Raw genomic sequence first — 25,105 nt, forward strand, 5'->3', positions numbered from 1 at the left:
CTGAAGTGACTCTGGGTGCCGTACAATAAAACCAAGAATTAAAACATTTTGCAAACCCATTAAAGCAACAAACATGGATAAAACAAGACCATGAGGAAGGTGTTTACATACAGTATAACCAGTGGGCAGGCTCCCTATTACCAGGGGATCCCCAGGCTTGCTGAAAAACCCATGTTTTGAGAGCTTTATGGAAGGCCATAAGGGTTGGGGCTAACCTCACCTCAGAAAGAATGATGTTCCAGAGGGCAGGTGCCACGGCAGAAAAGGCTTGCCTCCTGGGTCCCGTCAGATGGAACTCTTTTGCAGATGGGACCCGCAGCATGCCTCTCTTGCCAGCCTGCAGGGACGGGTAGATGCAACAGCAGTAAAAACTGTCAATAGTATGGCATTACTATAATTTTTATGTAGTATATATTGCAAGAGAATGCAATAAACCTAATTTTCTGCCTTGGGAAAAGAACATTTTGTTTCAATTTTGGTGGACCTCGGGTTCTCTGATGGAGAAACTGGAGGAACTTAAGAAATGAAAAATTACTGTTCTAAGTCAAATTCCAAAAGAAAAAAAGGGAAATATACCTACTGTGACTGATATGCCACTACATGAGTTATTTTGGGCAAATTTTCAGTTCCATTTTCCCCACCTCCCAGAGTCTATACAACTTCTATAATGAAATATCATATTTAACATATAGCAGGCATTGATCTTATTTATTATAACTGATGTGTAAGTGTAAATCAGTTATATTTAACTTTTTATTTTGAAGGGAAAATCTTAAATCCTCGACACTCTTTGCTAGTTACTTCCAAAAAATATAGCATACCATACCATTACTACATATTTTTCTGGAAAGAACATTCCTCATGATGAAAAATGAACCAATTCTGAGTATAGGCAAAACACTGTTTTTGCAGGCATTAGATTTTATATTGAGTTGTAAATTATCCACAAGGAAAAAAGCAAAGCATCTTATATGTATAAATATTTATTATCAATTTCAAGACTTCATTTGCGAGAAAGTTTACAGACCTGCCAATTCCAAATAGTTTCCACACTGAAACAATTTTTTCTGCTCCTCTGTTCCCAGTTTGCCTGTTAAAAGATGCTAAATCTACAACCTCTATCATCAGGATTAACCCAATTTCATAAAAAGTAATCACCAGAGAACCAGTTACAAAGATTGATACAAATGCTGAAAAAATGGTGCTGTGAAAAAAGTGCCTTAGATTTACTATATGCTTTGTAGTTAACTTATAAATTGCTTCTGTATGCAAGATGAGATCTTATTACATTTTGTGTAAAACATTTATAGACATTCTTTACAATTTGTACATTTATTTCAGTGGCTATATAACACTTTATAGAATTTTAAAAGGCAACTAAATTAAAGATAAAACAAGTGTGTGGAAAAAAATCACTGAAAACAAAACAAAGAGCAGCATTTGAGCCAAGATTACATTCCAATTTGGTTTGGTTTGATGGGCATATTAACTTGACAGACCCAAATTCTTTATTGATCTCACAGAATAAATGACAATACCATATAAGACAATTAAACTTTCAGAATGCATGTTATCACTTGTTTGATGGAAAAAGCAAAGTTGTTTACTTCTCAATCAAAAATTAAATAGTTGCAGTTAGTTCGATGGCTTGTTTATGAATATGTCTATTCAATCAGTTTTCTATACGGTTTGGGACTGTGTGACCCATAATCCATATATAAATTGATTCTGAACCTAACATTGCAAGCAGAGATCCATTCTTAAGTAGCTGTTGTTCTGATAATCCTAATTTGTATTTTAAATCTGAAAAATGACTTAATTTTCCTCATTGAAACACTAAGATCACACCATGTTATTACAGGAGGACCCAACATGCAGCAATGAGCTTAGAAAATTTCCTATCATGTTGGTTGAGCCACTAAATATACTGCACATTTAGGGATATGAAAGGAAAAAATAACCTAATGCATAACATTGAGTATTGTTAAGAAGTGGGTGTGGCTTAGACCACTGGATAGAACAGTATTTTCCAGATGTTCAGAATGCCTGTATCTACTGTATATGCCCAGGAAGGAAAATAATACAAGGCATCTGAGGTACAAGAACAGCCCTTAAGAAGGAGTAATCCACATAAACATACATATTACAGAAAATGGATGTTATGGCTATAGCAGAAATGGGATGAATCTTTCCTCTCCATAGAACTTTTCTGAATGCTAGAAAGCAGTTTAACAATTACGCATCTATAGATCCTACACTGGCTTTCTTATCCTTTTAAGATATGATCACATTATGCTTTTGAAGAGTTTAGGATGCTCTTCCACCTAACATGGGCAGAGTAGTTAAAAAACATCCGGATGGCCTTTTGTTTCCCCACCCCTGGTTTAGGACAATGTGTCCTTTTTAAGTATCTGGCAACAAACCATTTGGCAATTTAAAGCCTCATCAAACACAGCACTTTCCAGTTTCATTTCAATAACAGTAGGAAAGGAGAACATTTAGGGTAAAAAATAATCATAAATATCCAAGGCATTAAGGCTAACAAAGTAAACATTTGAAGTTTTTTTTCTTCTTTTTTAGGTTCATTTTTAAAAATTATCTTTAAAAAAAAAAGGCTTTTTGGATGGCAAAGTCTTCCACTTCTTTTATTTGCACTTCCCCCACCAAAAATCAAAAAAGCACTTTGGAGTTGTTGCTCTTCATCTGCCTTTAGCTACATCACAGGAAAGCGACTGAGAGCCTGCCTCAGCTTCTGTGCAATCTGAAACACACAGAGAGGGTAAGGAGTGGGACCCTGTAATGCTCTCAAAATTCCCCCATCATCAATCTGCTTTTAAAGATTATGGGAGAAAGAATTTTAAGCAATTTGTTCCTCTGGTATGAAAAAGACATGTGAGAAGTAGGTAGGTTCAAACAACAATTCTAAGAATTTGATTATTCAGAAGCATATTCTAGCACACTTAATGACTGTGATGCTAACTTCCATGACATGTGTGATATTCCACAAAAAAAATTAAACATGGGTAAATTTCAAATTATGTATGTTCTTCAAAAGCAGCTTACAAACAAATTTGTCTAATTTATTTCAAAGATGAAGGAGGAGATAACAGATCTGTGGCTAAAATGGCAATTCATTCCAAACAGGTCATTTAAAAAGCTGATTGGTAACAATGAATACATGGAAATATTAATCTCCAGCCACCAATATTATTCAGGTTCATTTACATTAATTTATAAATATATATTTATATATTCATATAAAGAAATATATATGAATAAATATATATTCATCTAAGATGGGTAGTAGCATCTGGACAGATGCAATTTAAGCTACATTTCCTCTGCCCCATTGGTTTGAGGTTCAGGAGGAAGTGTGGGAATATTAGATGAACATAAAATTAGCATGTTCATTTTCCAAGGTAACTGTGGCAGAGGGGGAGGTGAAATTACAGAGAATTAAGTAGAATAACTGCACACATCTTAACCATTCCTCTTTCTCTGAAAGGAATGAAAGAATTGCTAATGAGTTGCCAAGTTCAATTCAATGTGCATCCTAGTCAAAAAGAAAGTGCCAGCTGCAAAATCTCATGCAAAATGTGCAGTACAGGAAGGATTAGCAGTGCCAAGTAACACTTTCTAAGAGAATAAAGGGGAAATAATTATTTTACAAACTTACATTTTTAAAATAAACATTTTCACTACAAGTGATTTATGAAACAATGGATAAAATCATAAATATCTGTTTACTTTCTATTTAAAGATTTCAAGCATGTGAAATAAAATCTGAGCACAAAGCCTTCACTCTGTTTAGAAGAACAAGTACAGACATAAAAAGAGCACTGCACAAACTGCAGCTTACCGTTTCATAGAATTGTGCCTGCTGTTCCAGGTACAAGCGCATCACAGTATTGTAATCATAAATTCGATTACTGTGAAAGTGATTCATCTCCGCTGTAAATGAAAGCCAGATTACATATTATATTCTGACAGAGAAAACACTGAATTTTATTCATTATTAGGCATTTAGTCAAAAGATATTGCAGTGCAGGGGCGAGTAATCCTTTTTTGGTCATGGTCTACATTGTGTTTTATTTTTAATTGTTCAGGCTCCAAGAACCACAGAAAATATTGCTGTAATGCTGCTAGCTGGGCTGAAACTTTACCTTGCAACGCGTAAGACATAGTGCTTGCACGTGTCAGCATGTTTTGTTTATCTTGGGGGGTAATTTTGCTGGTAGCAATCAGTTTATCACTTTCCTTCACTTTTTCTATTGCTCCCTGTTAAGAAAAATATCCCATGAGCCATCACTGAAAAAACATTTCAAATGCTACAGTAATATAATTCAGTCCCCAAGTAGTTTAAAAACATAACAGTTAATTCAAACTGCCAAAACCTGGTATTAAGCATGGCCACTAATGACACTGAAGTATTGTGAGAGGTTCAGGCAGCCATAAAGGATAAACAAAACTGCAGTAACATATTGTACTAACTACATACTGTGTGTGTGTGTGTGTATGTGTATGATACACAGTATGTACCATCTATCATCCATCCAACCTATCTCATCATATCCAGCTATGTTTTATATCAACTGCCCTGGTTCTTTCTTAGCAAATAACTAAAATGAGATCAATTTCTTGGATATGAACAGACAATGTTTCTTTCCAGAAAAGAGGAAGCTAAGCCTTCCCAAATTCCACTGTTATTCTTAGAGAAGTTGGAATGTGCTTTGAAATACAGCTGCTGAATATAGGTTGTTTGCTGTAATAATCAATTAGTTCTCTCATTTCTCACTGTGAGAACTACACCCTGCATGCCTTTTACTTAATTCCTAGTTAACAGGCTTGTCAGATATAAACACAAGGTGTTTATTTCATTATTTATTTTATACATAATATTAAGTCATAAATGATTTTGTTACTTTTTATAATTCTGAAATATGTGAACCCATCCTAAGAAAGAAAACTATGGTCATTCTAGGGCATTCTGGTGCATTTAAAATTGTATTACATTTTATAAAAATTAACCAAAGCAGCCTTCCCTGTAATATGAATGCACTCTGCATTAATATTTGACCGAGATTTTTTCTTTTATAAATGGGTTTAATGCAGCCAGTTTCCATTTCTTTTAAAAGAAATGAAGGAAAAAAATACCATTTTCAGTAGTGATGACATTAAAAATATCAGTACAAGGAAGCATTAATAAAAATACTTCTGATAAACTGATTTTGAACTGAATGGTTTCTTTCAGTCTTAGAAAACCCATATTGCGTAGTCTCTTACCTTATGAGCACCTATGATATCTGGAAAGCAACCAAGAAATCCTTTGTATTCATGATTGGTTTCCATCAGAAAATGAAGATCCTTCTTTGGCTAACAAAGAAAGGAATATCTAGTAATTAATTCTATAATACCATGCCACAGTTAAAGTAAAAATGACAGAATGTAGATAAAAAATACTTTTAAAATAGTGACCACTCAAAGGGACAACTCAGATGCAAAATGTAAATAGATACTTGTGTAAAGTATCACAGAGTTCCATATTATAGCATTCCTTTAAAAAGAATTCGCAATCTTTCTCAAATATGTTCTCTCCAGATGTTTGACCCTTCTTACTTATAGGAATTTAAGTCTACTGTATCTGGAAGGTACCACATAAATGATTATTTATAAAAAAAATAATGAAGTTTGTCTCAGCTAAAATATTTCCATGTTATATTTTAAATCGGTTTTGCTAACCTGGTTAGTATTTGTATGTTATATCACTAGAAAAAAGTGAGCTAATCAATGAAGTAAAAAAAAACAACAGAAAAGACAATGGTAAACCAGTTATGTAACTCTAACCTATGTAGCAGCGAGTTTGGTGCAGAGTTAAGGCATTGGGCTAGAAACCGGGAGACCATGAGCTCTAGTCCTGCCTTAGGCACAAAGCCAGCTGGGTGACCTTGGGCCTCTCTCTCAGCCCTAGGAAGGAGGCAAGGGCAAACCACCTCTGAAATCTTGCCAAAAAAACTGAAGAGACTAGCCCAGGCACAACTGGCTTGAAGGCATGCACACACTCACAGAGAAACAAAAAGCCCTATGTAGACACAGATAGTTTTTCCATTGTAATAATACAGAATATACCTGCTCTGCCACAAGACTGGCTATTTCTTCATACGTTTTTCCTGCTTCAGTTATTGCTTCATTGAGGTCAGACTCTCCTAAAAACAGCAATGATGTATTTCAGCAGGTTTTTTTTTAGTGCAGCCTACAACTGTTATCCTGAGTAACAATAGTTAATTTTTAAAGTAGGATTTAGGATGTACTTGTTTGTAGATAATTATCTATTACCACACTCAAAGGTGTGTGAATAAATGCTCATTAACTTATGTCAATATTTAACAGAAACTTCTATGTAGAAGTTGCTTGAAATGTCAAGATGTAGAATAAGCAGGCAGTGAGGAAAAATATTTGTCTTCAATAATTTCTATAATTATAATTGTGAGCTTAACAAAATTAAGCTGACATTAGAATGTAGCTTTCATTTTTTCTATTGGACACATTAAATATAGAGATAAAACAGTCACATTTCTTATAGCATACATAATTCAGGAATAAGCAACCTGGTGGCCTCTTAAGTATTTTGGACTACAAGTCTCACAGTCCTTTATTATTGGGCAGGTTTATTGGCACCAAAATCCAAAAATGTGGAAATTACTGAATTACCTGTTTTGATGTGATCTGATTCACTTTTTGTATACTGATTATTATAGCATTTGTTGTGATCAAGTAGAAATCACAACATAAACTGCAGTATCTAGATTATTGAAATAGAATATACTGCTAGCATTCATTTGCTTAAAACAAATTTCTAAACCTGATATCCGATTCCTACAGATAGAATCATGGTAATTTAATTACAAAAATATGACACAAACTATTTTTTGTGAGGCTCAAAATGGAAATAGGTCAATGTTGTTTTGAAAAAATAAAATATAAAATGTAACTGAAAAGTACCTTGATAACCACTAGTACTGAAAACCAGTGCCAAACCCTGTAAAGCTTTTCCTATTTTCTGATATTCCTTGGGTAATGCTGAAAGAAAATCACATCCACAATGTATTTGAATAAAGGTAAACACTGTCAATAAATAACTGGATACAAGATACTTTCTCAATATCCTAGTGGGACAAAGACAAATTCTCTTCCCAAGAGTGGCTGCATTCTCCCGTCCCGCCTTATTATTTCATCTCCCGTATCTTGTTGCACTTCCTCTGTCTCTCTTGGTACCAGTCTATTAATGCTTAAGCTTGGGCTAGCAGTATTACTTGAGACATAAAAATATAATGTAGATCAAGGTATATTCTAACAGTGTTCTTTAAATGCCAGATAACATATAGTAGTTTCAACAAATAAACAACAATATAAGTTTTTCTCCAAAAGCTTGCTAAAGCCAGAGTTTTTAAAGGTTAATTCGGCAAACACTTCTGTGAATATGTTTTGTAAAGTCCATTATATTTGATGTATGAATATTGCACTGGTAGCCCTAGGGTTTTTAAAAGAAAAACCAAATTACACATTTCATTAAAGCAAGTACATATTCAAAACTTACGTCCTGTACAACGTTTCCAGTGTTCATGGCCTACTGTTAGCAACTCCTTAACTCCATCATCCATGGCTTTAGTGAACCTGCCAACTGCATCACACTTCTGCTCACTATATAACAAAAGAACTGAATCAGGCCCAGTGGAGAATTGTAATTTCTCTGTTGCCTTGCAGGCCATATACTTACACTCTCACTCCTTTTCACAAGTAATTGTCCATTGAAAAAAGGTTTAAATTCTGGGTGTATTAACAAAGAAAAAGGCTCGTCTTTTTCCCACAAAAGTATCATTCAGTGTGAACGAAGATTTATGCTCAGCCTATTTTGTGAAACACTGACAAGGTGGGCAACTGTCAACCATATCGCCCTTATTAAGGGGGTGGCTTCCTGGGAGTGGCAACTTACCCCCAAAATAATACCCCTCCAAATAGTTTGCTTAACCACAGACCTCCAGCTCAAACTGTTTGGAATATATCACCATGACTAGTTCAATATCTCCAGTATGAAGAGGAAAAAAATGACACATGAGTAGAACCAAAAGAGTCTTTCTTAGCTTAGTACTACTGCAGAGAAAAGTCTTCACCGTGTCACTACTGTGGCAGTCAAAAGGAAACTGAAACAAAAGGCAGGAACAGTATCTAGGAACTCTGGGTAGGAAGCTTACTGTCTGAAAAGTCTACATTGGTACTAGAAATGTCTATGCAGATGGCCCAGAGACCATGAAGAACAACCGGGAGAGAAAAGAACACAAAACATATAGGACAAATCATTTAATGCTGATGATAGCAATCCCAAAAAGATTTAACTAGTTTTTCAGCCACAGCAAGAATCTCAATAGGCTAAAACAACAGGCTATAACATTCAAGTTTTCTTCAATGTCTGATTCATATAATTAAGAGAGCCAGTTTGGTCTAGTGGTTAAGGCAACGGGTTAAAAACCAGGAGACAGAGTTCTAGTCCCACCTTAGGCCTGAAAGCCAGCTGGGTGACCTTGGGCCAGTCCCTCTCTCTCAGCCCAACTCACCTCACAGGGTTGTTGTTGTGGGGAAACTAGGAGGAGGAGGGAGTATTAGGTATGTTCACCGCCTTGAGTTATTTATAAAAATAATAAAGGCAGGATAAAAATAAATAAAATAAAAAATATAAAAGACAAATAGTACATCTGTACATACAAGTTTTACTTATAATGTGTAACGAATACTTAAAGAAATTTTAATTTGTATACTATCAAGCTGTTATACAGTATATAAATAACGTTTGTTTACTGGCATTAAGAATCCATTCAAAATCACCAAAAATAGTTTACAATTCTTATTGGAGAAAAACATGCTCAGAAAGAACATTCTTTAACATATTTGGCCCAGTGTAGCCACAATGCTGCCATTATTCAGCATGGAGAAAAATTCAGGAATGAGTGAGAAGAATGCATGCTCTCTTCACTACCCCTCCATTTTTTCATGAAAATTTACTTTGCCTGCTTTATGGCTGCGTACAACATCCACACCCCAGGCTTACTGGTTCAAGATGAAAATTCTACATAATGTAATTCAGTCAGCATTATCCATTCTTAATATTGATGCTAGAAAATATTTAATTATGGATAAAGGCAGAGAGATTTCACAATAAAGGAGGCTAGCAATAGGAAGCACGTAAACCAAAAGCACTATGAATCTCTTCACTATGATTGGCTGTTGTAATCCTTAATTATGATTAAGGCCAAATGTGACAACAATTGCCTTAGGCAATTGTCTGTTTTTCCACAGACTAGATATTCATACCTAAGAAAGAAAGGCAGCCAAGGGAGAGGGGAGGGAGTCTCCTTTTCAGAAGTCAAGCAGGAGGAGAGTTAATACTTTGAGGGACTGAGGGAGTGGGGAGACCCTCACAGGTCTCAGGCCTGCTGTTGCTGCAGGGAAAAAACAAATGTGATTCTCCTTTTCGTTTTCTCACATCTGTGCTTCACTGCTGCCGACTGGGGCCTGAGCTCTTTCACGACTGGGGGCCCCACCTGAAGGAAGTGCTTTAGGGCCCATAGAGCTCTACTTATGCCTTTGGCAATAGCCCAAGAAAACTGCTCTCAAATATGGAAAATAATACAGATCAGTAATATGACACGTGTTAACCCTTGCAAGGATTAGCTTGCTCGGATACAAGCCTGTTTAAATGAGCCTCACAAGGAATAGCAAAAGGTTTTGGCTACAGTGAAAATATTTATTTTAACAAGACTAAGGATACACTTGTTTTACGTTGGTACATTTTCATCAGGTGACAGCATTTTTGTTCTATTTTAATAGCAATGGAGAATCCAGCAACTTACATTTCTATCATATCCAAATCAGGAGCCTCTGGTTCCATAGTAGAAAATACCATGACACCAACAATCTCATCTTTTTCTGCCTTCCTTTTACCTGTTTTCCATTCCTAAAGATAAGAATTTATTTATTTATTATTCAAATTTAGCTACGGCCCATCTCCCCCAAAAGAGGAGAATGATTGTATGAGGGATGCATATTCCAGCATTGACATCCTGAACACATTTCCATGGTCTTGATTAGGGCAGAAAGTTGGGATAGCTCTTCTGGTTCTTTCACAGCTGATATGCAGACCAAGCATGCCTAAAGCCATGATCCAGAGGGCCATACAACCTATCATATACGAAAGAGCTACAGAAGGTGTTTTAATGAAGCTTAAGAGGTAGCTATTTCAAAGTGGAGAGGACTGACATCTGCAGATACATCTAAGTCTGTGGATTGTGACTTGACTTGTGCTGTCAGTCTTCACTATTTTACTACTGTCCTAAACTACAATCTACTTAGAAGGCATTAGTGTTCATGGCAAACATACTGGACAAGAAATACCCCCTATTACAAGGCATTTTTTTCTATTAAGATTAGCCCACCAATCCGTGTCAAAGAACTTTAAGCATACATGTTACCTTTTCATCACGGAAACTAAGGAATTGCTGAAAAACATCACTTTCTGAAATAACTGGGTGACGACACATCCTGGTCATCCAAGCTTGTAATCTCTCCATCCGCATTTTGATGAATTCTTCTTCAAAACGTCCTGCAGCCAAAAAGAGACTGCTACTAGCACCCATGTTTAGATAGTATTTTTTGAGATCAATCACTGAATATCTTGACTAGCCTGAGAAAATATGCATATTACATGAGTCCACCTAATGTCTAACTCTTTTTTTCCTCAATCTGAAAATACTCATTTCATATATTTCATATAATACTTCAATTTATTATGGCAAGTATTTTCAGCTTAAGGCAAAAGACTGCTGACATAGAATATTTAGTTTTCCCTTAAGAGTGTTGATGTGGTAAAAAATACGATTTATGCGAACTGTAGGCAAATATGGGCCACAGAATTGGCCCATCCAGCCTTTGAGCTGTTTTGCTGTCTCATCACCCCCTCCCTTTTGATTTCCCTTCAGAAATGTTGCATTTCTCCAATACTCTATTTCTGAAAATAAACCTCCTCCTTTAGGAATGCAACTGGAGGATCAGATCACCAAGGAGGTGACAGAGGATACCTTTAGACAATGCTAAGGGAAACTTAAATACACTTCTCCGTTTTCAGTTTTCTTGGCATTAAGGAAATATATATGTGAAAAGAAAACTGAGCATGGACACATTTTGAACAGTACACAGAGCTACAGCACTGGCTCTGTTATTGGCTGTCTTAGATATATCTGTTTAAAAGATTATGGCTGACAAGGCACGGAAAGACAGCTGGGGAAAATGACAGCAAATCAGAGCAAAAATTGTAACCCTTCTCATACCATCATAAAAAGGTTTTTATGATTCCAATAATGCAATGGTTTTGTAATTACAGACTTAATTTCCTTTCCTTGTTTTTTTGTAACAGTGGACCAAGTTATAACATTATTTGGCAATGCCATTAATAATCCAGCACATTAAAAATTCCATGAAAAGACAGACTCCTGAAGTTGTCAGAATGCTGTAAAAAACAAAATATTAAACTGCATATTTTCAGGAAATATAAAACTGAGCAAAACAAATATAGTGATAGTTTTATCAGCAATTATACACACTATTCTATTAATTTTTATTCCTCTGCTATTTTTCTGGATTTTAATGTGATATAACTTGAAAGCTCTCTCATTAAATTTAGTCACTGTGTGTTTCTCTATTTCTGAAAAATAAATTACACAATTACCCAAACATATAATTTTGATAAATTACCTGTAACCTGTTTATCTGGAAGAGATGGAATTGGAATGGCTGATCCAAACTTAATTAAGAGACGCTCATATAACCAGTCAAAGTGTTTATATCTGTGGTTGACCGATCGATTGGTATTCTGTAAAACAGACAAAAACCTCTACTATATGAATTCTGTAAAGCTGTAATTATTTCAAGGGTTATATCATCAATATTATTAAATTTCTTGATTTTTTTTTAAAAAATGGAGCACTGACATAGCCCATGATAAAACAGTCCTGGTACGCACTTACTGTACACGTCAGCTGATATTCGATGTAGCTCTTCAAGCCATACATTTTAGAACCTTTTTTTGGATCAGCCACAACACAGTCAAATGTAGAAGTAGGATAAACCCACATTGGACCATAATCTCCAATCTACAGGATAACAAAGTTGTATATCAATTCTAAGAATGCCATACAGTATCATACCTTTTATATACACCCACCCACACCCACACCTATTAAGATCTACTAATGCCACCTAGAAGCAATTAGCTCTTGTAAATATAAAAATCCAATAAATTTTCTGTAACTTAGGATGTACTACTAGGTCTACTACAGCAGTGGATATTGATTTGGAGCAGGTTGGCAATGCAACATGTAATAAGTATTTCCTAATTCATTACTTAGAACTCAAAGTAGTCAAAGTACTGTATGCAACATACTTTCAACTGGACAGCATGGAAGTTTATTTCAAGAGAAAAAAATCCATAAAAAGTTAAGGGACCTCAGTTATGCTTTAGGATGCTAATGAAGAACTTAGGTCCATGTTCAATATTGAATTAGTGAATTATAGGCTTCCATATTTTCAGAAATATAGAACTGAGGTTTCATAGTCCCTGTACACTATCCTAATTATTAGTACCTGCTTTGGTTAAGTGTGGTGCATATTTTTAAAGTATTTAAATTAATGGTTCATGCAATGGCTAAAAATTTAGGTAGATGGGTATTAACTTACAATTATAGGAATTTTCTCTTTGGATTTCACTAGCTGCTTTGCCAGCAGGTACTGTTCCACTCCAGGTTTTGCAAATCCAGGAAATCTAATCAGAGAGATAAAATGACTCAAGTCTCCTTTCAGAGGGTTTCTGCTGTATTCAGAAATGCCAGCCATGATTTACAGGCACTTGGCTTTCCAATATGATAAATGGCCCTATTATTAAAATACTTGAGCCAAAAATGATCCAGTCTCAAAGTAATTAACAACTGCATCTGAAGTGTCTATCTCTACATACACAATTAAGCCAGCTCTGATTGGTTGAATCCTGCCAATTAGAACAAACAGTGGATAGCAGCAGTTAGTACCAACTGCCACCAAAATACCATCCACTAGGCTCTTAAATTCTCTTCTGTCAATTGGGAAACCAGCTATATTCTCATGCAGATCAGACTATGCTCCAGTCCTGAATCCCACCTCCACTCCCAATGCATGAAAAAAACTTGTCTATAGCAGGACTTTCATCTCACTTTCTAATCAGTCCACACACACATCTGGCCACACATCTGCATTGAATATTCATTTCCAGTAATGAAAAAGCAGTTCTCAGTGCAGTGTTTGGTAACTGCATAGAGAAAGCTATTGACAGTCAGGATATAAAGCCTCCCAAGGTTACTCCAGTAATTCAGGCAGAATGTAAGTTGATAAATATTCAAGCCTTAGAGCAGCTATACTCAACTAGTGATATACTTCACTAAATGGAGACTAGACTTATCCTGTTAAAAAAATTAACTGCAATGTTGTTACCATCAGAAAATGAGAAGAACAGCAACTGGTACAATCAGTGAGTCAGAGTTCCATCTGAATAGTTGTTCAGTTTCACCCAAGGGGCACAGTAAGTTTCTACATAAAAGAGGGATCCCTCCCACTTCATCTACATTTTTATTTGAGAATAAAAACTTGTTTATGGATTTCAAAGAATAGTTCTCATTTTTCTATCTCCTTCAGCTAAGATAAATTCTTCTTTGAGTTGAATTTGACTCCTGTTACAATACAGAATTGACTTGCCAGTGCCTTTTTTTAAAAAAAATTCTAGTCTAATCTACAGCCCAAGAATTTCACGATGCTTTCCTATCCAAATACTAATTAAGTCTAGCCCTGATTAGTTTTTTGCAAACAGCCAAGATCTGCTAGATGCTGCTACAGTACTTAGCTAGGCCTTTCAACTGAAGAATACAAGTACTTTTTCCTTTTAAGATTTATAGGATACACAAGCTACAGATTGTGACTACAGCATAGAAACTATTAAGAGATTAATTCACACATTTCTTTTTAATTTCTATTCTGATTAGAACTCCATGCTATGAATCCTACTTGTTCAATGGCAATTTCATAGCAGTGCCACGGCTGTTCCCACGCTGAAGCCCTGCTGGATCAGAGGGCTCTGCCTCTTTATAACCAAGATAGGGTGTAGCTGCTGATTTAGGTTCATCCCAGTCTTCATCCCAATCATCATCATCAGCAGCTGCTGGAGAGCAAAGGACACCAACGGTGTGAGCAGTTTAGAGTGCTAATTATTACAAAGAGCGTACATAATTAACTTGGACTTTCCAATTTAGTTTCCCCTACGTCATGTGGAGCTGTTCAGATGTCTAAAAAGCATTTTGAAGCACAATGGCACATTGCTGAAAGCTGAAGGGACTGCCCAACTGTCAAACAAACAGGTAAGCTTCTAACATCTCAGTGTGAAAGGTGAAAGGTCCCCTGTGCAAGCACCGAGTCATGTCTGACCCTTTGGGGGGACGCCGCTTTCATGACGTTTTCTTGGCAGACTATAGTGGGGTGGTTTGCCATTGCCTTCTCCACTTGTCACCTTCCCCACTCGTCACCTTCCCCAGCAAGCTGGGTGCTCATTTTACCGACCTCAGAAGGATGGAAGGCTGAGCCAGCTACCTGAGACTTCAGTAAATCATAAATAAATCATCTCAGTATTTTGTAATTTAATGAAATGGGTATTAAAAATCTGCTGTCTGAGTGTGCTTACTCTAGTTTTAAAAGAGTTTAGAAACATACCAAAGATTGCACTCAATAGTTTTGAGGGTGAGGGGAACAAGTGTGGCCCATCCCAAATATGATTCAGCATTTAATCAGATGGAGCAATACTTTTCAGTAAAACAAATATGTTGAAACGTAAACCTAAGATTCTTTTTTTTTAGATTTTTTTGTCCCACCTTTATTTTTATAAATAACTCAAGGTGGCAAACATACCTAATACTCCTTCCTCCTCCTCTTTTCCCCACAACAGCAACCCTGTGAGGTGAGTTGGGCTGAGAGAGAAAGACTAGCCCAAAGTCACCCAGCTGGCTTTCATGCCAAAGGTTTTTGGTTTTCCCACATAGTTTAATCTTCCCTGACGTGCCCATATGCCAGTCACCGACTTCAAGATACAGTAATAACCCTATACAGGATATAACAAGATGAAAGATTACCAAATAAATATTCTGCCCCCAGTTCTTTCAAAGCCTTAGAAAATTCCTAATCATACAATTCCATCAAAAGTTAAGTGTGGAATCCAACCACCGTTCCTAAAAATCCTTATTAACTACAGATACTCTCTACTGACCTGGACCTTGATAAGCTTGAGGATGACCAAATGCTGCTGTCTCCCAATTGTTTGATACACTGTTTTTCTGCCTAGCTTCGGGTTTTGTTGACCAGGCATCAGCAGTCGTTGCATTGTCCCAGCTTGACCAGGGATCATTTGCATTACTGGTAACCTATGTTAATGGGGGACAGAGGAGATAAAGTGTCTATTAGTCTAGGAAATATGATAGATAAAAAGTAAAAATTCAAGTATTTGGAATCAATTCTAAAAACTAGAAGATAAATCTTTTTTTTAATTGCATTTTTTCAGAGAACAGTCAAAATTATAACATATATTCTAGGAGAAAACAACAAAAACACACATGAGAATGAATAATAAATCTGGAAATTTTGCTTCCTCTTAGCATTTCAATCAGGTGTTTGTTTGGGAAAAGCACATTTCTAGTAATAACAGAAATGTACATAATTTATTATATCATGCAGTTTTATTTTCTAGTATAAATTATATATTAAAAAAACTGAAAATATAATTGCCCAATTAAGGTGTTTATTACATTTCTCTCAACCTTAAAATAAGATGCAGCCAACTGCAAGCAATAAAAGTTTTCAGTTCAATATTTTTAAAACATTATACTGTAAATACAACTAAAATTAGAATTTTCCTTATTAAAAAGGAAAAGAAAGGTGACAGATATGGAAAACTGTATCTCGGCTTACTGAGCTAAAACATACACAAGCATTTTGATTGTATACAGAATATCTTTATTCTCCTCTTCAAAACAGATGTACTGTAGTTAAATCAGAAAATGCTTAATTAACCAGAGTTTCCTAATTAAATTTGAAATCATGGTCTAAGATCCTGATTTATTCCAAACTTGACAACGACAACTTCTCAGTTCAGAAGAAACAGGAGTTTATGATTAGATGTTTCCTGATTCAATCACAATAGAAAAGGGCAAAAGCATTGCAATGCATTGGCAAGCAAGTGACACATGATTTGGCTTAATAAACTCAAATATCTGCAGTTGCAAACAGTTGTCACAATTCCAAGACCAGATCCGGATGGTGCCCACTCTGCTATTGTTCAGAAGAGCCGTGAAGACCTGGCTCTTCTTCCAGGCCTTTGGCCAGAGAGAGTGAACCCCTTGCTTCATTCTGTCTGGTCTGTTACACTTGCCATCTTTTATCTTTAACTTTTATTGATTTTATTGTAATTTCTTTGATTGTTGTGAGCTGCCCAGGGTCATTGAAAGTCAGGTGGCATACAAGTTTAATATTTATTTATTTATTTTATAAATTTATTCACCACCCATCTCTCCCCTACGGGGAGGACTCTGGGCGGCTTACGATAAAACAGGATTAAAATTCAAAACCATTACAATACAAAATACAGTAAAAATACAAATATAATAAAATCTACATAGCAAAAAGATCTTAATCAGTCCTTGAATGTAATAGGCCCCTCAGAATCACTTTATGGCACTAGCCATCCCCAGGTGTAATTATTCCCCCTCCCATTCCAAGCCTGCAGGCAAAACCAGGTCTTTAATCTTTTGCGAAAGTCCAGGAGCGAGGGGGCTTGTCTCACCTCTGGGGGAAGGATGTTCCAAAGGGCAGGAGCTACAGCAGAGAAGGCATGCTTCTGAGACTGCGCTAGATGGAATTCTTTCATAGATGGGGTCCATAACATGCCCTCCCTGCATGACCGGATGGGACGGGTTGATGTAATAGGGATGAGACAGTCCCTCAGATATCGTGGTCCCATGCCATGTAGGGCTTTAAAAATGATGACCAACACCTTGAATTGGGCCCAGAAGCAAACTGGGACCCAGTGGAGCTCACGCAACAGAGGTATTACGTGTGCAAATCTTGGGGCACCCAAGATCGTCTGCACAGCCGCATTCTGGACCAGCTGTAGCTTCCGGATATTCTTCAAGGGCAGCCCCATGTAGAGCGCATTGCAGTAGTCTATATAGGAGATGACCAGGGCATGAGTGACCGTTTGGAGGGCCTCTTGGTCCAGGAAAGGGTGTAACTGGCGCACAACACGAAGTTGCGCAAAGGCCCTCCTGGCCACGACTGCCACCTGCTCTTTGAGCAGGAGTCGTGAGTCCAAGAGGACCCCCCAAGTTATGCACCGGGTTTGTCTGGGGCAGTGCAACCCCATCCAGCACTAAAGATGACAAGTTCCTGGCATGCGAGGTGCCGTTAATCCACAGCCACTCCATCTTACTAGGGTTCAGTCGAAGCCTGTTGTTCCCCATCCAGGCCCACACAGCCCCCAGACACTCAGAAAGGGTGGTCACGGCATCACTTACTTCACCCGGGATGGATGGGATAATTTGTATCACTGCCCATCTCCCCCAACAGGGGGACTCTTTATACCATAAATTTGAAATACAAAATATTTCCTTTTTGCTTAGAAACCTGAAAAGTATCTTATACATACTTTTAGGAGATACAATAAGCCACTGCAGCCATAAACCTGTCAAGTTTCACATACAGATCCAACATTATGTCATGCGCTGCCTGCCTCTGAATAATGCTCAGACACTGGTTCGATGGATCAGGCTCTGGTTTATTCACAGTGCAGTTACAGCGTCGGAAGAAAAAAGCTGAGAGTGACAGGAGCGCGCCGGTGCGGGGTTTAAATACCCCGCGCCGGTCAGCGCCCCCTCACTCACGGTCACGTCACCCCCCTTTGTCCAATACGTTGCCCTGCCGGTGGGTGAGGGGTTGTGAGGCCCCGCTGGCGTTCCGGGATCGCCCATCATCGGGTTTTCTATTCATCCGGTGATTGCTGTCAGCTGGGCGATCTCCGTTGTATTGGCGCTGATGGCTTGGGTGTGCTCCGTGATCCGTTTAGTTATTGTTTGTTGGCCGTTAGTCGTTGTGAGTTGATGGCTACTTATCTTGAGCCCCTTCCCCTGTTTCCTTGCTATTGTCATGTGTGCCATTGCGCTGATGACTTCAGCTCAACGGCACTCATGACATACTGCCCCCTGTCCGAATAGTGCTCCCCCCCGGTTTTCTCGTTTTTTTTTTTTTTTTTTTTCGGTGGAGCTGTCAAACGGCATTTTTTTTTTTTTTTCCGAAATTCCCGCCGGAGTAGTTGTCGCCCCTCCCTTTGCTCCTCCCTCTACCACGTGCCTTCCCAGGGTGTGTCCATAGTGCGCATGCCCGGGTCACGTCCTGGCGTGCGCATGCTCCAGCCACACCCTGTTTGTTTGGCTCAGTTCGGCGAGGAGAGAGGCGTGGCTGGTCGGGTGCTTATCAGCTCCAGGTAGGGCCCTTCTTTTTTTTTTTATTTAAAGTGCGTCGCCTTTGTTATAGCTCCTGGGCGTTGCCCCCAGGTTGCCCTGTTGACTTGCTTGCCACTCCCCCGCGGCCGGGGGGCGGGGGGAGGGTGCTGGCGAACGCTTGTCACCGCCTCGTGGGCCCGGGGCGGGGGGAGTGAGTCCCGGGGGGGGAGGTCCACCCAAGTCGCGGGCTTGGGGGGGCCCTTTCCCTTGGGGCACGGGAGGCGGGGGGGCCTGCGGGGGGGGGGTTTGCAGGGGACAGCTTGCTGACCTTGGTTGTGGCTTGTCGGGGTATGCCCGGTGAAATGCTCTGGTCAGGTCAGGCGCGTTAACGTTGTGCGCCGCCACCCATTCCGGGTGGGGGAAGTGTTTCCACCTGACCAGATAGTGTAGAGTTCCTCGTTGCTTGCGGGAGTCGAGTATGTCCCTTATCTCGAAGTGGTGTTGCCCGTCGATCATCACCGGTGAGGGCTGTGGCGTGCTTGGGTGCCATCGAGAGGTGGTTGCTGGTTTCAGGAGGCTGGTGTGGAACACCGGGTGGAGTCTCCGTAGGTTGTGTGGCAGGTCCAAGCGTATTGCTACCGGGTTCACTATTTGGGTGACTCGGAACGGCCCGATGTACTTAGGCCCCAGTTTTTTCGAGGGTTGGGGTGACTTTAGGAACTTGGTGGATAGGTAGGCCATATCCCCCGCTTGGAACGTCGGTTGTTGGCGCCGGTGCTTGTCGGCCTGCTCTTTGTAGGCTGCCTGTGCATCCTTCAGCGCCGCCGTGATTATTGGCCATGATTCCGTGATTTTCCGTCCCCAGTCGCTAGCGTCCACCTGGGATTCCGGGGGTTGAGGTAGCTCCGGTATGGGAACGAAGTCGCGTCCCGAGACTACTTCGAACGGAGTTTTCCCCGTGCTCGTGTGGACGGCGTTGTTGTATGCGACTTTGGCGAACGGGAGCAGTTCAGCCCAGTCGTCTTGGTGATAGTTAGTGTATGAGCGTATGAATTGCTCTAAGGTGGCATTAAGAACCTCTGTGGCTCCGTCCGTCTGGGGGTGCCAGGCCGTAGATAGGGCCTGTTGGGTCCCCGTCAGCTTTAGGAAGGCCCGCCAGAATTTGGAGGTGAACTGTGTGCCTCTGTCGGTCACCACACGTGCGGGACATCCGTGTAGCCTGTACACGTGGATGAGGAAGAGTTTGGCTAGCTGTTGTGCGGATGGGACCGACGTGCAGGGGATGAAGTGGGCCTGCTTTGAGAAGTAGTCCTTCACCACCCAAATGGCCGTTTTCTTCTGGCTGGGTGGGAGATCCACTATAAAATCCATAGAGATTTCCTCCCATGGGCGGGAGGGTTCTGCCACCCGTTGTAATAGCCCCGCGGGTTTGCCTGGTGCCCGTTTGGCCCTAGCGCACGTTGGGCAGGACGCTACGTATGCTTTTACGTCTCGCCTGAGCGCGGGCCACCAGAATTGACGCCGTGTTAGATGTAGGGTCTTGAGGAACCCAAAGTGTCCCGCTTGTTTGGCGTCGTGTGACCTATGCAAGATCACCTGGCATTGCGAGTCCGGGACATAGATTCTGCCTTCCCCCCATGCCAGGTCCTGTGCCATCGTTACCTTGTCGGGGTTTGCCAGGAACCAGGGGTCAGTTTTGAGGGCGGCGGCGAGGTCCGTGCGCATTCCCCCTGGTAGTTGCGGTTGGCTTCTTCTGGTCGCAGGTTGTCCCGCCGTCGGCTGCGCCGTAGAGTCGAGCTGCCTCCGAGCGCCGCTTCGGGTGGTCACGGCCATCCCCAGTTGCGAGGCGGATAGGACCGTCCCAATGGTGTCTGGGGCGGGCTCTTCGTCTTGGGGCAGTCGGGAGAGGGCGTCGGCCAGGAGGTTCTTTTTGCCCGGCATGAACTTCAGCTGGAAATTAAAGCGGCTGAAGAATTGGGCCCATCGGACCTGTTTTGGGCTGAGGCGTCTGGGCGTCCGGAGGGCCTCGAGGTTCCGGTGGTCGGTCCAGACCTCGAATGGTTGGGTGGCTCCCTCGAGTAGGTGTCGCCATGTCTCTAGCGCCGATTTTACCGCGAAGGCTTCTTTCTCCCAGACGTGCCATCGCCTTTCTGTCTCGGAGAACTTCCTTGACAGGTAGGCGCATGGTTTCAGGAGTCCCGTGGGGTCCTTTTGGAGCAGGATGGCCCCCAGGGAGAAGTCTGAGGCGTCGGCTTGGACCACGAACGGCCGTTCTGGGTCCGGGTGCGCGAGGATTGGCTCCGTGGTGAACAGCGCTTTCAGCTTGTTGAATGCGGTCTGGCACGCGGGAGTCCAATTGAACACTGTGCCCGGGTTCTTGGCGCGTCGGGTGTCCCCCACCCCTTTGGTTTTGAGGAGGTCCGTTAGGGGGAGGGCTATCTCTGCGAACCCCCGGGCGAATGACCCGTAAAAATTCGCGAATCCGAGGAAGCTCTGGAGTTGGCATCTGTTGCGGGGGCGCTCCCAGTTTAGCACCGCCTCGACTTTTGCGGGGTCCATTTCTATGCCGTCCCCGGAGATTCGGTACCCCAGGTAGTCTAGGCGCGCTTTGTGAAACTCGCACTTTGTAGGCTTGGCATAAAGCTGCGCCCCTCTGAGCTTGTCGAGGACTTGCCTGACTAGGGTCACATGTTCCTCGTGCGTTTTTGTGTAAATAAGGACGTCGTCGATGTAGACCAGGACCCCTTTGAACAGGTGTTCATGCAGTACCTCACTGATGAGCTGCATGAACACCCCAGGGGCTCCCGCGAGTCCGAAGGGCAGCACTTTGTACTGGAAGGCGCCTAGGGGGCAGTTGAACGCAGTCTTCCATTCGTCCCCCTCCCTGATTCGGATGCGATAGTACGCCTCGCGAAGGTCCAATTTGGAAAAGACTTTGCCCGTGGACAGGTGGGCGAGCATGTCCTTCACCAGGGGTAAGGGGTATTTGTTGGACAGGGAAGCCGCGTTTAGGCCCCGGTAGTCGGTGCAGAGCCGTAGGGTGCCGTCTTTCTTCTCCCGGAATAAGACGGGGGCTCCGACCGGTGAGCATGCTGGCTCTATGAATCCCCTGTCTAGGTTTTTATCGATGAACTCCCGGAGGGTTGCCATCTCCTTCGGGGTCATCGAGTAGATCTTTGGTCTAGGTAAGGGGACGTCGGGCAGTAGGTCGATCCGGCAATCCGTCTTGCGTTGGGGGGGTAGTTGGTCAGCTTCCGCCTCTCCGAAGACCTCGGAGAAGTCGGCGTATTGTTCCGGTAGGTCTGCTGTGGTAGCGGCGTTGTCCTGTGTAGTCGCCTCCGCTCGTCCTACAGTGGGGTTGGTTCTGCCCGCTGGAACTGGTGCCCGATACTCGCCGTCGCCGAATGTGAAGGTGCGGGTCTCCCAGTTGATGCGCGGGTTGTTTGTCGCGAGCCATGGCATCCCCAGGACTGCAATGGGCCGTCCGATGTGAGTGACGACGAACGATGTGCGTTCGGTGTGAGTGCCCATTTGCAGGGTGACCGGCTCGGTTTGCAGCGTGGCTGGTTTCCCTCCCGCTGTAGAGCCGTCCAGCTGGTGGAATGCCAACGGCGTGGGGAGGGGGAAGCAGCGGAGGTCGAGTTTGGCGACTAGGTCGGGGTGGATGAGGTTTTTTGAGCACCCCGAGTCCACTAGTGCCGCGGCCGTGGTGGCTCCGTTGCCGGCAGAGAGTTTGATTGCCGCCATTATTACGGGGCTTTCGTCGTTCCGTCGAGGTGGTCCGTGCTGCTGTCCCACCGCCTGCCTCGCAACGCGTTTCAGGGCAGGCGGGGAGCTTTTCCCGCCGGCTGGTCGGGGTCTACGTTATCCTCTTCCCCCCAGTAGGCGTCCCAGCCTTCCTCTGGTGTCGCTGTGGCCACGGTCATTCGGCGGTGAGGGGGCGGCCCCAGGTTGGGTGGTTTGGGGCTAATTTTCGGGGTGGGTTTAGGCGCACTGGTCGGCGGTCGGTTGGCGAAGCAATCCACCGTCTTGTGCCCTAGTTTGCCACACTTCCCGCAGGGCTCCCGATTGAATTTCTTTTTTGGGTATATGGGACCGGCCATCCCCACGTGTGGTGCGGGTACCTTTTTGCCGGCATAGTTTGTGTCTTCCGTGGTTGTCATGAGGAAGGTGCGGTGCGCGTGTTCGGCTTTCCCCGCGAGGTGGATCCACCCGTGTAGCGTTTCTGGGTCGTCGCGGTAGAGGGCCCATTGGAGAATGTCGCGATTGAGCCCCCTTTTGAACATTTCCAGCAGGGTGGTCTCGGACCAGTCGCTGACCTTCCCCGCGAGTGCTTTGAACTCCAGGGCGTAGTCTGGGACCGTGCGTGTGCCCTGTTTAAGTCTTTGGAGTGCGCTTTTTGCCCTTACTTTGGCTAGGGGGTCTTCGAAGTAGTTTTTCATCTCATTGATGAAGGCAGGGAAGGTGGCGAGGGCGGGGGAGCTGGACTCGTACAGTTAGACGTACCAGTCCGCCGCCCTGTCTTGTAGTTTGATCGCCACGGCGGCGATCTTGTCGGCTTCGGAGTCGTAGGAGGGTCCGTGCCTCCCCATGAACTCCCTGGCGTTCGTTACGAAGAACGAGAGTTTCGTGGGGTTCCCATCGAAGAAGATGGGGAAGTCCTTTGGGGCCCGGGCGTTTTGCGCGGCCCTGCCTCTCGCTTCCCGGCCTGTGGTGTCGTCCGCCTGGGCCGTCTGCTGACCCTCCGCTGGCCCGTGGGGGTTCGGTGCTTCGCTCGGGGTGTGGGCCTGTGCAGGGACGTCGTTGGGTGGCGCGGGGGGCATAAGCGACTGGAGCATGGTCCGGAGTTCCGTCAGTTGGGCCCGCATGGCCGCGAGTTCAGCTCGTGCCTCCTCGTCCACGGCCCGTGCCGCCGCTGGGGCCGGTTCCGTCGGTGCGTCGGCGGGGGTGGGTTGCCGGCGGGGTTCATCCTCCCTCTGCCGCTGGTCCGCTTCCTCCGCCGTCTGCTGGGTGTCTCCATTGTCCTCCTCCGTGTTGACCGCCGTTGGGCTGTCGCTCCACGCCCGTTGCTGGGGTGCGATGTGGGGCGCGGGGTCCTCCGCTGGTTTCGGAAGGCATGTTGCTCCCTCCCGCGGTCGGGTTGCCTCCGTCGCCATCTCCCCTTGGGGTTGGAGCTGAGGCTCGGGTCGGGTGGGGTGGGCGTCCATGGCTCCGGGAGTCCGCGGTGCCTCTGGCCTTGGTCGGTCCTCCTCTGTCTCTTGCCGTGCGGCTCGCCCTCCTTGCCCGCGTCGCTCCGGCTTCATCTTGCTGGTCTTCTCGCCGTCTATTCCTCCCGCGGCTCGTTGTCGTCCGGTGGGGCTCGGCGAGGCTGAGTTTATGACTCTCAGCTTTATGTCATGCGCTGCCTGCCTCTGAATAATGCTCAGACACTGGTTCGATGGATCAGGCTCTGGTTTATTCACAGCGCAGTTACAGCGTCGGAAGAAAAAAGCTGAGAGTGACAGGAGCGCGCCGGTGCGGGGTTTAAATACCCCGCGCCGGTCAGCGCCCCCTCACTCACGGTCACGTCACTCCCCTTTGTCCAATACGTTGCCCTGCCGGTGGGTGAGGGGTTGTGAGGCCCCGCTGGCGTTCCGGGATCGCCCATCATCGGGTTTTCTATTCATCCGGTGATTGCTGTCAGCTGGGCGATCTCCGTTGTATTGGCGCTGATGGCTTGGGTGTGCTCCGTGATCCGTTTAGTTATTGTTTGTTGGCCGTTAGTCGTTGTGAGTTGATGGCTACTTATCTTGAGCCCCTTCCCCTGTTTCCTTGCTATTGTCATGTGTGCCATTGCGCTGATGACTTCAGCTCAACGGCACTCATGACACATTATCTCATTAAACACCCACTAATTACAAGTACTATATGAACTTTCTGCACACATGACTAAGTATAGCCCCCAACCATTATTGCCAGTGAATCCAACAGGTACTCTTCCTCCCCTATGGCATACTTAACTAAACTCAAAGCACCTGAACACCGGAGGGCCTTTACTCTGGCACAATGTCACACCCTCCCCTCAGCTGTCCTTGAAGGCCAATACAGGAAGGTTCCTTACCCAGAGAGACAATGGCCCCGTGACTCGGGACACACAGAAACAACAGAGCATCTGCTTCTCCAGTGCCTGTATTACAGAGACATTCACACTAGCCTCATCTCACCATTACTGTTTAAATACCCAGAGTGCACAGGACAATTCTATACCTCCCTGCTTCTTTCAGATACAAACCCTGTTACAACATATAATATTGCCAGGTTCTGCACAGCAGTGCTTAAAATTTGGCAGATGTGCCATAAACAAGACCCAATGAGCATCTAGTTGTTCATACTAGAGTGCTCTGTAATTTGATATAGTCTGCCACATACCAACCTTTATGCCCCTCCCCTACACCCATCTAATGCTCTTTAGATTCCTTTTAGAACCTTGCTTTTATATATACTTTCTGTCTTGTATCTTT

The 25,105-nt window shown here is 43.0% G+C and overlaps 1 protein-coding gene across 5 annotated transcripts in view; it reads right to left on the reverse strand.

Annotated features, from left to right (window-relative positions):
- Window positions 1-967: 967 nt before the first annotated feature.
- SNX9 (sorting nexin 9) overlaps window positions 968-25,105 on the reverse strand; it is a 53,699-nt gene continuing 29,561 nt past the window's right edge. For 4 of the 5 annotated variants that reach the window (XM_063308121.1, XM_063308137.1, XM_063308147.1 and 1 more), the window contains 14 exons: window positions 15,383-15,536; window positions 14,134-14,287; window positions 12,781-12,865; window positions 12,072-12,197; window positions 11,800-11,917; window positions 10,521-10,651; window positions 9,903-10,006; window positions 7,595-7,698; window positions 7,000-7,077; window positions 6,127-6,203; window positions 5,284-5,373; window positions 4,164-4,278; window positions 3,860-3,951; window positions 968-2,761 (listed from right to left, as the gene is read on the reverse strand). In XM_063308121.1, the coding sequence (XP_063164191.1) occupies window positions 2,714-2,761; window positions 3,860-3,951; window positions 4,164-4,278; window positions 5,284-5,373; window positions 6,127-6,203; window positions 7,000-7,077; window positions 7,595-7,698; window positions 9,903-10,006; window positions 10,521-10,651; window positions 11,800-11,917; window positions 12,072-12,197; window positions 12,781-12,865; window positions 14,134-14,287; window positions 15,383-15,536 (1,476 nt within the window). In that variant the 3' untranslated portion in view covers window positions 968-2,713. The remainder of the gene's footprint in view (window positions 2,762-3,859; window positions 3,952-4,163; window positions 4,279-5,283; window positions 5,374-6,126; window positions 6,204-6,999; window positions 7,078-7,594; window positions 7,699-9,902; window positions 10,007-10,520; window positions 10,652-11,799; window positions 11,918-12,071; window positions 12,198-12,780; window positions 12,866-14,133; window positions 14,288-15,382; window positions 15,537-25,105) is intronic. The other variant, XM_063308129.1, reaches the window with a different exon arrangement.

The sequence above is a fragment of the Candoia aspera genome, chromosome 1, assembly GCF_035149785.1.
Source record: "Candoia aspera isolate rCanAsp1 chromosome 1, rCanAsp1.hap2, whole genome shotgun sequence".
NCBI lineage: Eukaryota > Metazoa > Chordata > Lepidosauria > Squamata > Boidae > Candoia > Candoia aspera.